The sequence below is a fragment of the Fundulus heteroclitus genome, unplaced genomic scaffold (assembly GCF_011125445.2).
Source record: "Fundulus heteroclitus isolate FHET01 unplaced genomic scaffold, MU-UCD_Fhet_4.1 scaffold_75, whole genome shotgun sequence".
In the NCBI taxonomy this organism is placed as follows: Eukaryota; Metazoa; Chordata; class Actinopteri; order Cyprinodontiformes; family Fundulidae; genus Fundulus; species Fundulus heteroclitus.
In genome coordinates, this window is record NW_023397197.1 from 817,370 (window position 1) to 833,583 (window position 16,214).

At 43.5% G+C, this 16,214-nt stretch overlaps 1 protein-coding gene and 1 pseudogene across 1 annotated transcript in view; both read left to right on the top strand.

Annotated features, from left to right (window-relative positions):
- The window catches only part of LOC118561874, a 951,216-nt pseudogene that overhangs the window by 689,425 nt on the left and 245,577 nt on the right, over window positions 1-16,214 (top strand).
- LOC118561872 (protein NLRC3-like) overlaps window positions 445-16,214 on the top strand; it is a 21,592-nt gene continuing 5,822 nt past the window's right edge. Inside the window, 8 exon segments of the mRNA XM_036134133.1 lie at window positions 445-533; window positions 1,673-1,792; window positions 3,640-3,718; window positions 3,878-4,103; window positions 4,250-4,666; window positions 4,669-6,040; window positions 6,286-6,459; window positions 12,079-12,252. Coding sequence (XP_035990026.1) covers window positions 445-533; window positions 1,673-1,792; window positions 3,640-3,718; window positions 3,878-4,103; window positions 4,250-4,666; window positions 4,669-6,040; window positions 6,286-6,459; window positions 12,079-12,252 — 2,651 coding nt within the window.

Below are 16,214 nucleotides of genomic sequence, written 5' to 3' on the forward strand. Positions count from 1 at the left end.
TCTGCTGTCTGAAGACTAATCTATGAAAAATAGTGTTTAATCTTTCTTAATCTGGATTATTTAAATGACTTCAAAATTCACTGTGTGTTTGTTTTTAAAAAGAACAGAAACATTTTATTTCCTGGTTCTAAACCGTCGTCTGTGGTTCTGTAACTCCTTTTAGTCTCTCCAGTCAAACTGGAATCACTGCATTCCTTCAACATCATCCTTTAGTTTCTGTTTGTTCCCAAAGTCTGGAAACTAAAACATGTCTCCAGACTTTACGCTTGATTTAGTTTAAGTCTAAATTTTCATGGTAGCAAAATGCGAACAGTTTAATCTTTTTTATTAAACTCGTCTGAATAAAGGATGATCAGAGTTGATGTGCAGATGAATGATTTGTGTTTCCTCTGCAGGTGAAGGTAGAAAGTGTGTGTGAGCTGATGTGGATGTGAATTCAGCAGCATGGATCAGTGTGAGGACAGAGAGGAGGGAGTCCCTCCCTCTAAAACCACTCTGTGTGGGGAAGCTGAGAGCCAGAGCCACGCTCAGAGGTGAGATCAGCATCTCTAAGTGTCCAGAGCCCTTTTCACACAGCGTTCTCACTATATCAGGCCAGAAGAGACCAAGTGGTCCTGAAGCTGCTGCTGTTCCTCTTTGCTGCTTCATCCAGACTGAACAGAGCAGCTCAGCATGGTACCAGTGGCTTCTGACAAACAGCAAGTCAGTGTTGCACAACCAGCTGAGTGACACCAGCCTGTTGCTTAGAGCTCTGGGTTCCAGCAGGACACATCTGGAAAAACTCACCAACTTCCAGAACATTTCCTGGACCTTGATGACCAACATGTGTTCAACATTATTCATCCTAGAAAGAAGGACGGCTGATCAGACATTTATGGAAGAATCTTTACATTTAGTTTCTGTCTGAATACGACCCAAATCAACAGAACCAATTGTTCATTCAAATTAATTCAGATGAATTTCTATAGTGTGACCAAAAGTCCAGTTGCTCTCTCTATGTATGTGTTAAAATAAGTTTTATTTTGACAGGATTTCTAAGAGACTGACAGAAACACATCAACCACAAACAGAACCAGTTTTTCATTCAAATCAAGATGAATTTCTATTGTGTGAATAAATTAAGCTGACAATTCATCACATCATGATTTTAATCAGTGATTCTGGTTAAAATGGAGAAAACTGTCAGTTCTGACTAATGGGCATCCAGCTGCTTCACTTCATTATTGATCAGCCGTCTAGAACAACCTCTATTCTGGACTCAGCAGTGGATCAGCTTTGGTTCCACCTCAGTACGTTACAAACACAACACCAAGACTTAATGAAGCTCCATCAGAACCTCCTTGATGGTCCGATTGAAAAGGACTCAGGATTCTTCTCCATGTCAGAGCTCAACACTAATATCACCAAACTGTCCTCTCAGTCATTTCTAACCAACATGTTTGTCTCAGAAACAGCTCTTTCTGCTCTTGAAACAAGGCTGGACTTTATTCAGGAGGATCAATGATCAGGAACATGATGGAGGATTGGACCGGTTCTGATGGGAACCATTTAGAACATCAAGTTTATGATCTGTCTGCTTCTGTTGTGTCTCACAGCTCTTTATTTTAGAATCAGCTGTCTTAAAAAATATGTAAACTAAATTCTTGTCCTAAAATGAGTTTTCTTTTCACAGCAGTATTAAGACACTGACACATAAACATCAGCCAGAATCCAGCTGTGTGTCCTTGAAGAGCGACTGGTCAAAGGATGCCGACTTTGACTTCAAATCTCCTGGACCTCCATCCTCAGAGAGGTGAGCTGTATCTAACTGCTGTAACTGTGGAAACTGAGTCAGTCTGAAATGTTTTTATTCCAACATGTGTTTAACGTGAGCTCAGCTCTTTTACCCACATTTCTATGTTCATATGTGAAGCGGTGTGTGTTGGATGTTCTCCAGAACCACAGCAGTGAAAGTGGAAAGAATGGATGTTGTTGGAGGCGTCCTGGATGCTGCTACATCATGTTTAACAGCTCTGATCTGTTTGCTTTTGGGCCTCATTGATTAGTCGCCATCATTAAACACTTTTCTCTGCTTAAAGTCAAAGATTTAGTTTGGACTGGAGCTCACTCTGATTGGTTCTGTTCCATGTTAATGAGCTAACTGGACTCTTTAGTCCCTCTCCCATATTCATAGTGATTGAATCAAATCCAACATGGAACCAACTGGACTTTCTTTCTTTGTTCCTGAACCGTTTTGTCATCGTATCTGAAAGTCTTCCTCAGTTTTAGTGACTGAAGAGTTTCAGTTCTTCTCAGCTGGAGCTGGAACAATCACTGGGATCAGAACCAGAGACTTGGTGTTGTTCCCTCACAGGAGTTTAGAGCTGCAGCTGTTCTTCAGCTCTTAAATATCTCAATGGATTTATTACATTTCAGTTGAGCTTCAGACAAGTTAGCAGAACTGCAGCAACTCATTAAAATGGGTCCAGAAATGCTCTGGTCTAAATGCTTCTCTAGATTTTTCTTCAACAGCTTTATTGTTACTTTGGGAAACTAATAAAATCCTGATTTCACTGCAAGGAATCATGTTGTGATATTTTAGCCAATCACCACCCCTAGTATGGACCGGTCTCCTCAGTCGGGGTCTGAGGTTCTGGAAATGACCCGTTACATTTCTTTAAGAGCCAAGAACAGAAACCCAGTTCCTCCCAGTGAGCTCTCAGATGTTCCAGTTCTATTTGCAGACAGAGGTTTGATCCGTTATCTCCAGAAATCAGCTGCCCTGTTCTGATGAAAACACCTTCATGTCTTCATGTCTGGAGTGTTGATGCTGATCAGGAGGTTCTGCTGCTTCCTGGCTCCATGTCAGACTAACAGTGGATCACATTTCCACGACCCGCTGGGAAATAGCTGGTAGAGCCAGTCTGACCCATCAAGACTTGGTTCCTGTGTGCGTTGTGAGAGCAGTTCAGCAGGGAAGGAAAGCTTCATCATGTGGTTGGTGGAACCAAGCTGAGCTGAAGTGGACCATCAGAGGTTCTGCTAGTTCTTAGTGGATCAGCAGGAACATTAAACATCTCCAACTACCTGGATCCTCTGGTTCTCTGCTCACATCCAGATGTCCTTCATGGACCTTTACCTTCTGATTGTCTCTGTGTGGACAGATATAATGTGAGCTCACTGGCTTCCAGGGACCTACAGGATCCATTTTAAAATACTCACCATCACATCCAGGACAGAACCTTACATGGACACACAGCCACATATCTCAGACCTCCTCCAGGTCCACACCACCTCAGATCTAGTCATCAGAACCTGCTGGATGTCCCACACACTGTCCTGAAGACCTGTGTGGACAGAACCTTCACCTCCACTGTCTCCCAAGCTCTGGGTCACTGTCCCCACCAGCATCAGATCTGCTGACAGTGTGGACAGTTTGAAGTCCCAGTTCAAGACCCACTTTTTAAAATGTCTACTGGGTGGTTCTGGTCTTCATCCTTTTATCTCATCTTCCTCTTTTTAACTTATTTGTATCGTGTTCATTTGATGCTCAGTTTTTCTGTTTTAAGGACTTTTACTGTGAAGCTCTTGGTGATTTCATCTGTGAAAACTGCTGGATGAATATTTCCTTCCTTCCTAATTGTTCTGGTTCCTCCACAGAGTGGACCAGCAGAACTCAGAGGTTCCCAGAGGTCCGTCTGCCCGGCAGCATCAAACCCAGCTGGACTCCATATTTATGGTCTGTACATGTACAACAACTACTTTTCCATCGGTTCTGTTCAGTCGTCTCCATGCTGGACTTTGTGGACCAGTGGACCGTCAGTCTGTCCAACATGGTTCTGATGTTTGGATCCATGATCTCAGTCTGATGTGTCCTTCATATATTATTCTGTTCCAGCTGCTGGAGGACAACATTGTCACTTTTGTGAAGAAGGAGCTGAAGAAGATCCAGAAGGTTCTGAGTCCAGATGACCCAGACTGCTCAGAGAGTCAGAGAGATGATGAGGAGGTGTTGGAAGGTGAGGATGAAGAGCAGAGGAGGAGCAGCAGAGAGGCACTGATGAAGATCACTCTGAACTTCCTGAGGAGGATGAAGCAGGAGGAGCTGGCTGACCGTCTGCAGAGCAGTAAGAGGATTTCTACAAAGATTTAACCTGATGGATAAATCACACATTTACTGATGTCTGAAGAGATGGAATCACATTTATTCACATCATCTTCAGAAGATCATTTGGTTTCCTTCCTGATTTCACTTTTTCTGTTAATTTAGAACATCTTGCTGCAGTTTGTCAACATCAACTTAAATCTGGTCTGAAGGAGAAGTTCCAGTGTGTGTTTGAGGGGATCGCTAAAGCAGGAAGTCCAACCCTTCTGAACCAGATCTACACAGAGCTCTACATCACAGAGGGAGGGACTGGAGAGGTCAATGAGGAACATGAGGTCAGACAGATTGAAACAGCATCCAGGAAACCACACAGACCAGAAACAACCATCAGACAAGAAGACATCTTTAAAGTCCCACCTGGAAGAGATCAACCAATCAGAACAGTGATGACAAAGGGAGTGGCTGGCATTGGGAAAACAGTCTTAACCCAGAAGTTCACTCTGGACTGGGCTGAAGACAAAGCCCACCAGAACATCCACTTCATATTTCCATTCACCTTCAGAGAGCTGAATGTGCTGAAAGAGAAAAGTTCAGCTTGGTGGACCTTGTTCATCACTTCTTTACTGAAACCAAAGAAATCTGCAGCTTTGAACACTTCCAGGTTCTGTTCATCTTTGATGGTCTGGATGAGAGTCGACTTCCTCTGGACTTCCAGAACCAGGAGATCCTGACTGATGCTACAGAGTCCACCTCAGTGGATGTTCTGCTGACAAACCTCATCAGGGGGAAACTGCTTCCCTCTGCTCGCCTCTGGATAACCACACGACCTGCAGCAGCCAATCAGATCCCTCCTGAGTGTGTTGGCATGGTGACAGAGGTCAGAGGGTTCACTGACCCACAGAAGGAGGAGTACTTCAGGAAGAGATTCAGAGATGAGGAGCAGGCCAGGAGGATCATCTCCCACATGAAGACATCAAGAAGCCTCCACATCATGTGCCACATCCCAGTCTTCTGCTGGATCACTGCTACGGTTCTGGAGGACGTGTTGGAGACCAGAGAGGGAGGAGAGCTGCCCAGCACCCTGACTGAGATGTACATCCACTTCCTGGTGGTTCAGACCAAAGTGAAGAAGGTCAAGTATGATGGAGGAGCTGAAACAGATCCACACTGGAGTCCAGAGAGCAGGAAGATGATTGAGTCTCTGGGAAAACTGGCTTTTGATCAGCTGCAGAAAGGAAACCTGATCTTCTATGAATCAGACCTGACAGAGTGTGGCATCGATATCAGAGCAGCCTCAGTGTACTCAGGAGTGTTCACACAGATCTTTAGAGAGGAGAGAGGGCTGTACCAGGACAAGGTGTTCTGCTTCGTCCATCTGAGTGTTCAGGAGTTTCTGGCTGCTCTTCATGTTCATCGGACCTTCATCACCTCTGGTGTCAACCTGATGGAAGAAACACAAACATCTAAGAAGTCTTTATTTTCTAAGAAACCTAAACTAAGGTCTCTTCACCAGACAGCTGTTGATCAGGCCTTACAGAGTCCAAATGGACACCTGGACTTGTTCCTCCGGTTCCTCCTGGGACTTTCACTGCAGACCAATCAGAGACTCCTACAAGGTCTGCTGACACAGACAGGAAGTAGCTCACAGACCAATCAGGAAACAGTTCAGTACATCAAGGAGCAGATCAGTGAGAATGTGTCTGCAGAGAAAAGCATCAATCTGTTCCACTGTCTGAATGAACTGAAGGATCGTTCTCTAGTGGAGGAGATCCAACAGTCTCTGAGTTCAGGAAGTCTCTCCACAGATAAACTGTCTCCTGCTCAGTGGTCAGCTCTGATCTTCATCTTAGTGTCATCAGCAGAAGATCTGGATGTGTTTGACCTGAAGAAATACTCTGCTTCAGAGGAGGTTCTTCTGAGGCTGCTGCCAGTGGTTAAAGCCTCCAACAAAGCTCTGTAAGGACACAGATTGTTGCTGCTTTTATTTCTGATAGTGAGAAATCTGCTAATGAGGTAAATATTGATTCATGTTGCTTCAGTTTATTTATAATAAACCAGTTCATAACAAAAGGCAACATAAAGACGTGTAAAATCAGACAGATCCATCAATCTTTCCAAGGAGAACATTGGTGACTGTAAAGAAATCAACAATTTTTTTTGTTGAATTGTTTAATAGCAGATTTTTCTCCCTGTCTCCTCAGACTGAGTGGCTGTAACCTCTCAGAGAGAAGCTGTGAAGCTCTGTCCTCAGTTCTCAGCTCCCAGTCCTCCAGTCTCAGAGAACTGGACCTGAGTAACAACAACCTGCAGGATTCAGGAGTGAAGCTTCTCTCTGCTGGACTGGAGAGTCCAAACTGCAGACTGGAAACTCTCAGGTACAAAGTTCTCCATCCTGTTGAAACCAGATTTCTGTCCATTAATATGAAAAGTTCAGTGCAGTGCAAAATAATATGGTGTAAAAATGTAGTAAACATTCAGTTGTGTACTATTTAAATGGATTATAAAAGTTGGTAGTGCAAAATAATGATACAAATGTGATGCAGAGTGCAGTTTATAGTTCAACAGTCTGATGGCAGCAGGGAAAAAGCTTTTGCAGAACCTGGTGGACCTGCAGCGGATGCTGCGGAACCTCTTCCCAGAGGGCAGCAGAGAGAACAGTCCATGGTGGGGGTGTGAGAGGTCTCTGATGATGTTACGGGCTCAGGACACGCAGCGCTGGGATGAAATGTCCTTAATGGGGAGAAGTGGAGCCCCGATGATTCCTTCTGCTGTCCTCACCACTCTCCTCACGTTCTTCAAGTCAGAGGCACTGCAGCCTCCACACCACAAAGGGAAACAGCTGGTCAGAATGCTCTCAATGGTGCTTCTGTAGAAGGTCGTGAGGATGGGCGGGGGCAGATGGGCTCTCCTCATCATCTGCAGGAAGTACAGTCGTTTCTGTGCCCTCTTCACCAGTGCCGTGGTGTTTACAGACCAGGTGAGGTTGTCTGTGATGTGCACCCCCAGGAATTTGGTGCTGCTGACCACCTCCACAGCTAAGCTGTTGATGAGCAGTGGAGCGTGGTGAGGCCGGTTCTTCCTGAAGTCGACGATGATCTCCTTTGTCTTCTCCACGTTCAGGATCAGTTTTCTCTGCACCAGCCCACCAGCTGCTCCACCTCCTCTCTGTAGTCCTGGTCGTTGTCGTCTCTGATTAGGCCCACCACCGTTGTGACGTCTGCAAACTTCACGATGTGATTGGTGGTGAACCTGGGGACGCAGTCATGTGTCATCAGAGTGAACAGCAGGGGGCTCAGGACGCAGCCCTGAGGGGAGCCCGTGCTGAGGGTGATGATATCAGAGGTGTTCTGTCCGACCCGGAATGACTGAGGTCTGTTGGTGAGGAAGTCTAGCAGCCAGTTGCGAAGGGGTGTGCTGAAGCCCAGATGTTCCAGTTTTCCCACCAGATGTTGAGGGATGATGGTGTTGAATGCTGAACTGAAGTCCAGGAACAGCATTTGCACATGGGTGTTCTTCTCCTGGAGTCTGGAGGCAATGTGTTCTTTCACCAGCCTTTCAAAGCACTTCATCATGATGGGAGTCAGTGCAACAGGCCGGTAGTTGTTAAAACAGGTGACTTGAGGTTTTTTCGGCACCAGAATGATGGAGGCTGACTTAAAGCATGCTGGCACTGTGGCTTGGTCCAGAAAGGTGTTAAAAATGTCTGTGAGGACACCAGCCAGCTAACCTGCACACTCCCTGAACACCTGCCCAGGTATGTTGTCGGGGCCTGGGGCCTTCCGCGGGTTGACTCTCCTCAGAGTCTTCCACACCTCAGCGCTGTCAAGGCAGAGCACCTCCTCTTCCTGATGAGGAACAGCTTTCACTGCTGGAGTGCTGTTTAGTGCCTCAAATTTCCCAAATAAGTTATTTAATCCATTTAGGAAGTCAGCATCAACTTCTCCCACCGGAGGGGGGAGGGTGTGTTGTAGTCTGTAATCGTCACATGCTGCTGGTGTTGCTGGCGTTGTGGAAAAGATCCTGGATTTTCTTAGTGTGGCTCCGCTTCGCTAACCTGATGGCACGGTTCAAGTTGGCTCTTGCTGACCTTAGTGCCTCCTTGTCACCAGACTTGAAGGCTGAGTTCAATGCTTTTAGCTTTTGTTAAACCTCCTCAGTCGTCCAGGGTCGTTGTTGGCTCTGGTGATGATGTTCTTTGTGGTGCTGACGTCCTCAATGCATTTGTGGATGTAGGCTGACACAGTCATGGCGTACTCATCAATGTTGATCTTGTTGTCATATGTTGCTACAGCTTTGAATATTTCCCAGTCAGAGCACTCAAAACAGTCCTGGAGCGCCTCCATGGCTCCCCCAGTCCACACCCTCACCTGCCTCACTATACGTTTAGCTCTGATCCGCTATGGCCTGTATGCAGGAATTAGCATCACAGAAAGGTGGTCTGAAGAGCCGAGGTGGGGGTGGGGGGCTGCTCTGAATGCATCTTTAATATTTGTGTAATCTAAGTCTAGAGTGTTCTCTCCCCAAGTAGCAAAATCCACGTGTTGGTAGAAATGAGGGATAACTTAGCTCCCCCTAGCTTCACTCAAATCCATCTGGGACCTCTTCCATAGAGTGATTTCTTCAATCAATTTTACTGTCCAGCCAATCAGGACGCAGGGCTGGAGTTTCATAGATGTGATGTAGTGGAGAAGCGATCGTGAGACTGTTTTGACTCGCATCGCATTGGCTCGCATCGAGGAAGCAAGTGTTAACATTGATGCTGCTATTTCTTCCGTGTTGTGCTTGCATTATACTGGTTTACATCATTAGCTATTGCCTGTCTTATGTTTCACGATTTGTACTTACCTCAGTGACACTTTGTCGAGCTCTGGTCTCAGTTGTTGGCCTCGACAATTTAGTAGCTGGGGGAGCAGTGGGTGTTCGGGTTTGGGGATGCAATTTTGACGGTGTCGGTTCCCTGTCCCGTTTATGTACGACAGGCGTCTTTGCACTCACTGATGTTTCTGAAGTTCATTGTTCAGAAAGCGGTTCCTCTTCTGCTTTTTGCCATCCTCTAAGATTTGCCAGACTATCTTCGAGTCTGCCGATCAAGCGAAAGCACCGGTTGCATATCCGACATGATCTTACCTGAACTTGAAACAATGTTAAACCGAGTTTTGTAAGTCATTCGTCTATACTTTTTTGGTTGGCTTCTTTGATAAAAATAAGCCTGCTGTGCACAAGGTTGCCTTTTATCCGCACATTTTCATGGCACAGACGACATTGATCATTTACCAACATTGCGCTGATTCCACTGTTGCTATATCCAAGATGTCGGCTGTTCTGTTTTGTTTTTTCCTGCGTCGCTCTCATCAGTGTCACAGGTTGGCTTCGGTGTGAGTGGTTGAAATAGCATATCGATAAAGATGACAGACAAGTGGCTAATCCAATCGTATGCAAGGATTTTTTATAAGGCCCAGCCTTCTGAAACGCCATTCCTATGGATCAGTTCCAGATGGATGAGTGGAGCTAGGCGGAGCGAAATTCATTTGGCTAGGGTCAGGTTAGAAAACACCCTGCGTGTGTGCAGATTTCAGCTCAGTCATAGTCCGATATAGAACACTCATAGCCTCTTTAGTATTAGCGCTGGGAGGCACGTAAACAGCAGTGATGCTAACAACAGTAAACTCCCTGGGCAGGTAGAAAGGTCTGCAGTTAACAGTCAAAAGCTCGATGTCCGGAGAGCAAACGCTAGTGACAGATCTGGCATTTTTACACCATTTGTTGTTGATGTAAACACACAGCCCGCCCCCTCGGGTCTTACTGCTGAGTCCGCTGTTTCTGTCGGAGCGAAATGTAGCTAGCCCCTCCAGGCTAACGCCACCTTCCGGTATTGATGAAGTAAGCCATGTCTCCGTCAGGATGAAAGCGCAGCAGTTACTCAACTCCCTCTTTAAAGAGAGTTCAAGTTGTAGATGATCTATTTTGTTGTCCAGTGAGCAGACGTTGGAGAGCAAGATGAATGGAAGTGGCGGTTTGTAGGGGGTTAGCTTTTAGCTTAGCTGTTAGCCCACCTCAGCCGCGCTCCCACCGCCGGTCAAACCGCCTTCGCTCACTCCTCCTCCGGTGTGTGCTGTTCGGTGAGTCTGCTTCATTGTGGGCCTCCGGGATTTGTGCCTGAAGCACTCAGAAGCTAACCTGACACAAGCCAGACGCATGTCGCTCCGCCTAGCTCCACTCACATACATCTGGGACACCGCCATAGGAATTGCCTTTATTGAAGGCTGGGCCTTATCAAAACTCCTTGCATATGATTGGATAAGCCACTTGTCTGTCATCTTTATCAATGTGCTATTTCAACCACTCACATCGAAGCCAACCCGTGATGCTGATGAGAGCGACGCAGGGGAAAAAAAGGAAGAGGGGGGAAGACAGGCGGCAAAGCGCCGCGAGTTGGAGTCGATCCCGGGCCGACCGCGTTGAGGACTAAAGGCCTCCTAATATGGTTCACGCTAACCGCTAACCGCTCCGGAAAACAAAACTTGCCAAATCCGGTCGGGTGAAGGGCGAAAACATCGTTTCCACCAACAAAAGCCTTCAGAGCCGTTCTCTAATGTTCTTTTAATGAAACAGTATTAGGTAGATTGGACAACACGGAAGAAATAGCAGCATCAATGTTAACGCTTGCTTCCTCGACGAGCCGCCATTGCTATCAAAACAGTCTCACGTCATGGTCGCGTCTCCACTACGTCACATCTATGAAATTCCAGCCCTGTGTCCTGATTGGCCAGACCATAAAATTGGTTCGAGAAATCACTTTCTATGGGCGATGTCCCAGATGTATTTGAGTAGAGCCAGGCGGAGCGACATGCGTCTGGCTTGTGTCAGGTTACTCAGAAGCTACATAAGCAATTGAGAGTAGTTGTATAGTTTGTAGCGTTCTGGGCGGCATATTTTTGTAGAAATGCTTGCAGGTTCTTGGGAGCCATAGCAGCCGCAGTCGTCAGGGCGCTGCCATTAGTATATACGTTAAGAAAGACATTTAGATGTTTGTTAAAAAGATGCATTAAGCCCCAAAATGACATTTGATTTAAGTATTTAAGTTAAACACAATCAGATTAGTTTTTTTATTATATCACATATAGTCACTACCTACTCCACGATAATCTGACAAAGAGTCAAAAGAAAAAAAATTATTTGTGCACAAGCAACACCACAACTGCTCAACTACTCCCACAACCAGGACCCACTGTTTTTGAAGGTGAAGTTACTTATTTGGGCTTGACTTTATTTCTGAGATAAATAATTGAATTATCTCCAAGTTTCCCACAATAAAGCAGAACATGAGTGATAGATAGTTTGTCCTTTCCATGTCCCAGTTTCCTGGTCATCACGTCCACCAGAGTTGATTCATGACATCACAAAAACATGCAGGCCAGAGCCCAGAGTGACAGGGAAACTAGTGATGAGACAGCAAGAGAAGAGATGCAGTAAGTGGGAAAAATATGGGGAAAAGTTTATCAAAGAGTGGAAGAAAGAGAACGCACTGAAAGACTGGATCTGACCTCAGATGGGAGATGTCTCAAAGGCATTCTGCTGATTCTGCAAGTGTGAAATATGTGTTCACCACACACTGCTAACGCCAATGATCCAAACCACTGCTTTATTCTTTATCTCAGCTTCAATTATTGACTCCATCAATGAGATTAAAGCGATCTTGACACCAGAACAAAGGTTCTACTGAAACCACAATTTTATCGTTGGTATTTTAGGTCCAGTTTGCAGTCTCTTAAAGCCAGAACCTTCTGCAGAGTTTGTCTTTTTGTACAGTTTCCAACCCAGTGAAGCTCTAGTTGGGATTCATCTGTTTAAATGTGTCAGATGTTACTTTTTATTACCTACAGAACAAAATACAGTTTGATTTCTAGTTTATATTTATTAAAACCAGCTGAGCAGCAGCTTCTTGAGCTCTACGTTCTCATGTTAATATCATGTGTTGAATTGTGTGTCTGCAGCTTGTCAGGCTGTCTGGTCTCAGAGGAAGGCTGTGCTTCTCTGGTCTCAGCGCTGAGCTCCAACCCCTACCACCTGAAAGAGTTGGACCTGAGCTACAATCATCCAGGAGACTCAGGAGTGAAGCTGCTGTCGGCTGGACTGAAGGATCCTTGCTGGAGACTGGAAGCACTCAGGTAGTGAAGAATAAAGGTATAGAGGTACTTGATGACAAAGTTTGGACTGATTTATGACCCCAGATCATAAATCAAAACCTCCTCAATTAATCCCACCCATCCCTCTCCTACCCCTCCTATCACGTCATTAGTCAGAATAATTGTATAGTTTATTTAAATAAGTCTAAAGCTTAATTAGGAATAGTTTAATGCAGCGTCCCACAGTGGGAAGATTCAAGATAATGGTGCAAATCCTGGTAGGCTCAGCATGATGCTTTGTAGTGGATATTAATATTTATCAATTAAGTAAGCACACCAATAATTTTTAACCAAGAGAAAAGAAAAGATGCATCTTTGTATGTTATTTAATTCAAAGGCGAGAAGCGTTTAAATGTCTCTGTCCCCTAATGTCTCCTAAATGCTGACAACCCAGGGTCCAGACCAGGAAGCAGAGACGTAGTTTAACACTCCTCTCTGCAGCTTCTGTTCTGTTACCCATCCATTATCCTATTGAGACGGTGTCTTTCCCACGGCCAAAACTTAACAGATCAAAAACTGATCTAAAAAAAACAAATCATAAAAATCAAAACGGCTCACCTTGAACTAAAAAATAAAACAATTAAATGTGGTCTATTAAAATAAGGTCTCTCCATTTAATTTGTTAGTTAATGAATTGATTTCTGATAATCACATTGATTTATGTCTCACAGAAATCTGGCTACAAGAGAACTATGTTAGTAAAAATGAGTCAACTCCCTCTAATTATTCAAATTTCCACATTCTCAGATCTGTGGAAAGAAGAGGAGAAGTAGCAACCATCTTTCAGTCTGATTTATTAATTAGTCCCAGACCAATTAATAATTACAGTTCTTTTGAACATTTAACTCTCGGTTTCCATCATCCAAATTTCAAAGGAATAAAACCTCTTCTGTTTGTTGTTTTGTATCGTCCACCAGGCTCTTACACTCAGTTTCTGGATCAGTTGTCAGACTTCTTATCTGATTTGGTGTTAAACACTGACAATGTTATTATAGTGGGGGATTTTAATATTCATGTTGACACTGAATGTGATAACCTTAGTGTAGCCTTTAAAACTATCCTAGATTCAATTGGTTTTGCTCAAAATGTGCATAAACAGACGCACTCTTGGCTTCATACTTTAGGCCTTATGCTGACATATGGCATTGATTATGAAGAATTAACTGTATTTCTTCACAACCCTGTCCTATCTGATCATTTCTTAATAACATTTGAGTTTAATCTAACTGAGTTCTCCACCCCCAAAAGAGGGTTCCATTATAGTAGATCTTTATCAGATAATGCTGTATCAAACTTTAAAGCGTCTGCATAATCTGATTGAGTTTGACTTTGGAAAGTGCCTTGAGATGTCATGTTTCATGAATTGGCGCTGTATAAATAAAACTGGATTGAATTGAATTAACGCAGTCAGGAACCAGCCAAGAGAAAAAGAAAACACTAAACTTTTATACATACTGGGTTAACAAAGAAAGCAGGAGTAATCTTCAGAGTAGTGCAGCCACTGGTACGATCCACTTCCTATCTAACTCAACTCCTCTCTGTGTCCTTGGATGTGGAAACACTGTAAGCATGTGAGCTTCTTTATCACCTGAAAGTTCTGCAGGTGCATTCAGACCAGACATGATCAGAGTTACATACATCAATAACATTTTCCACAACAGTCTGTTCCCCCAGAAATAGTGGAAAGCTGTAGGCTGACTTTGTGCAAGACTGGAGCAGAAAGACTTTAAAATAAAAAGATCACTACTCATTATCTGAAGGATCTGTAAATTAAAATAGCTGCTATAGACGAGTGATGTTCTGAAGGCAGGACTGTGGTGCAGTTTCCAGGCTTTTGAGTCATGTCAGAAGAGATGTAAAAATGGTGTTTCTGGAAGCAGTGAGGATCTTTACAAGCTGAGTTTTGGATTTTTGTTTATTGTCCAATCAGAATAATTTGTTAAGCAGGTTTATTGTTCTGGATCCTTTTTGTCTGCCCATTTAGCTGACAGCAGATATGGTTAACTAAGCTAACTTTTTCCCTTCAGTTGGTGATTCTGATCATGTTTAGTTTCGTTGTTTGCCTGATTTCCACATTATCAGTGATTGAAACACATGACTGGAAGAAGATAAAACAGTTTTCATTTGTTACCAGATCTAGTTTGGGCTCCAAATAAGGGCCTGTTAGGTTTACTAGACAGTATGTGGCTATAATGACTTGTGTGATCTACTAATATTAGAGGTTGTGATTACATCAGATTATAATTTGTGTTTAGTTTATTTGTGTTTTAGTTTATTATAGTTTGTAGAACCACACACATAGAGAGACCTAAATCTGCTTATTAAAGAAAGCAGAAAGCATCACTTGGCCTGGTCATTGGATCTGGGGTCATCCAAGCATTTAACCAGAGCCCACCCTGAGATCACCACCATAGTGAGCCGGACATTCATTTTAGAAATCGTCATTACAAGTAGAGTAGAGGATCCAGATTCTGGCAGTGTAAAATGAAATAAGAAACCTGATGTTAGAACAGACACTGAGGTGGAAATGATGGTGATGGTAAGAGGAAATGAAGAAATGAGAAATGAACCTACCTGCCTCATTTTTCTCTTTAAATCTATATCAAATTATGGAGAAAATGTCACATAATTCATGGTGACTTTTCCTCCAAGATGGCAGGAGGTTAGAAGAAAAGGTGAAAACGTGTTAAATGTGTTAAAAAAAGTACAGATGGTTAAAATGTGTAAAAGACAAAATAAATCTGTAACTAGTTTTCTGAATAAGTTGAGATGTTTCAGTGACAGGAAGGAAGAAACAGGAGGAGGATGTTCATCATTTAGAAAATATCATCTAACAAGCAGAGAAATAAGTAAAGGAACTGATCTAGAATATGTAGTAATAGAGAGAATAATAAATGAGGTTAATTAATTATAGTTAACTATTATAATCCTTGTAAAAAGTTGGATCTGAATCAGTTAATGCAGATTAATGGTGGAGATAATCAGTAATATGTGGTGACTTTAATGCACATGGAATATTATGGGGAGGAAACAGAACAGATGGAAATGGAGAAATAGTAGAAGAACAGTTAGAGGACAATAATTTATCCTGTTGAATAATGGAAGATGGACCAGAACAGATGTTCATCCAGGAAATGGATCAGTCCTTGATTTAACACTAGTGTCCAGGAATATTTCAGCTGGTTGTGAAATGGGATTTATCAATTAAATTCAATTCAATTTTATTTATATAGCGCCAATTCATTAATATTCATCATCTCGAGGCACTTTACAAAGTCAAAATCAATCATATTATATGGTCAAAAATTTCCTATATAAGGGAACCAGTTGATTGCTTCAAAGTCCTGACAAGCAGCATTCACTCCTGAAGAAGCGTAGAGCCACAGGGAGAGTCGTCTGCATTGTCCATGGCTTTGCAGCAATCCCTCATACTGAGCAAGCATGAAGCGACAGTGGGAAGAAAAACTCCCCATTAACGGGAAGGATAACCTCCAGTGAACCGGGCTCAGTATGAACGGTCATTTGACTCGACCGACTGGAGGTTACAGAAGACAGAGCAGAGACACAATAAGAGAGACAAAAAAGCACAGAAGCACACATTGATCCAGTAATCTGTTCTACATTAGATGGTAATAGCGGGTGATCTGTCTTCCCTGGATGATGTCACAGCTAACAGATTGTCAGACCAGGTGTACCTACTACGAAGAAAAGAGAGAGATAACAAAAAGTTAAAAGCTGAAATGACAACAGTCATTTTAATGCAATGCAATACAAAACTAGAAAACAGTAGAAATCAGTAGAGTGAGAAAAATAGGCCCTGATGTCGTCCAGCAGCCTAAGCCTACAGCGGCATAACTATAGAGGTAGCTCAGGGTAACATGAGCCACTCTAACTATAAGCTTTGTCACAAAGGAGAGTTAGACGACTCGCCTGCAGGCGGAGAT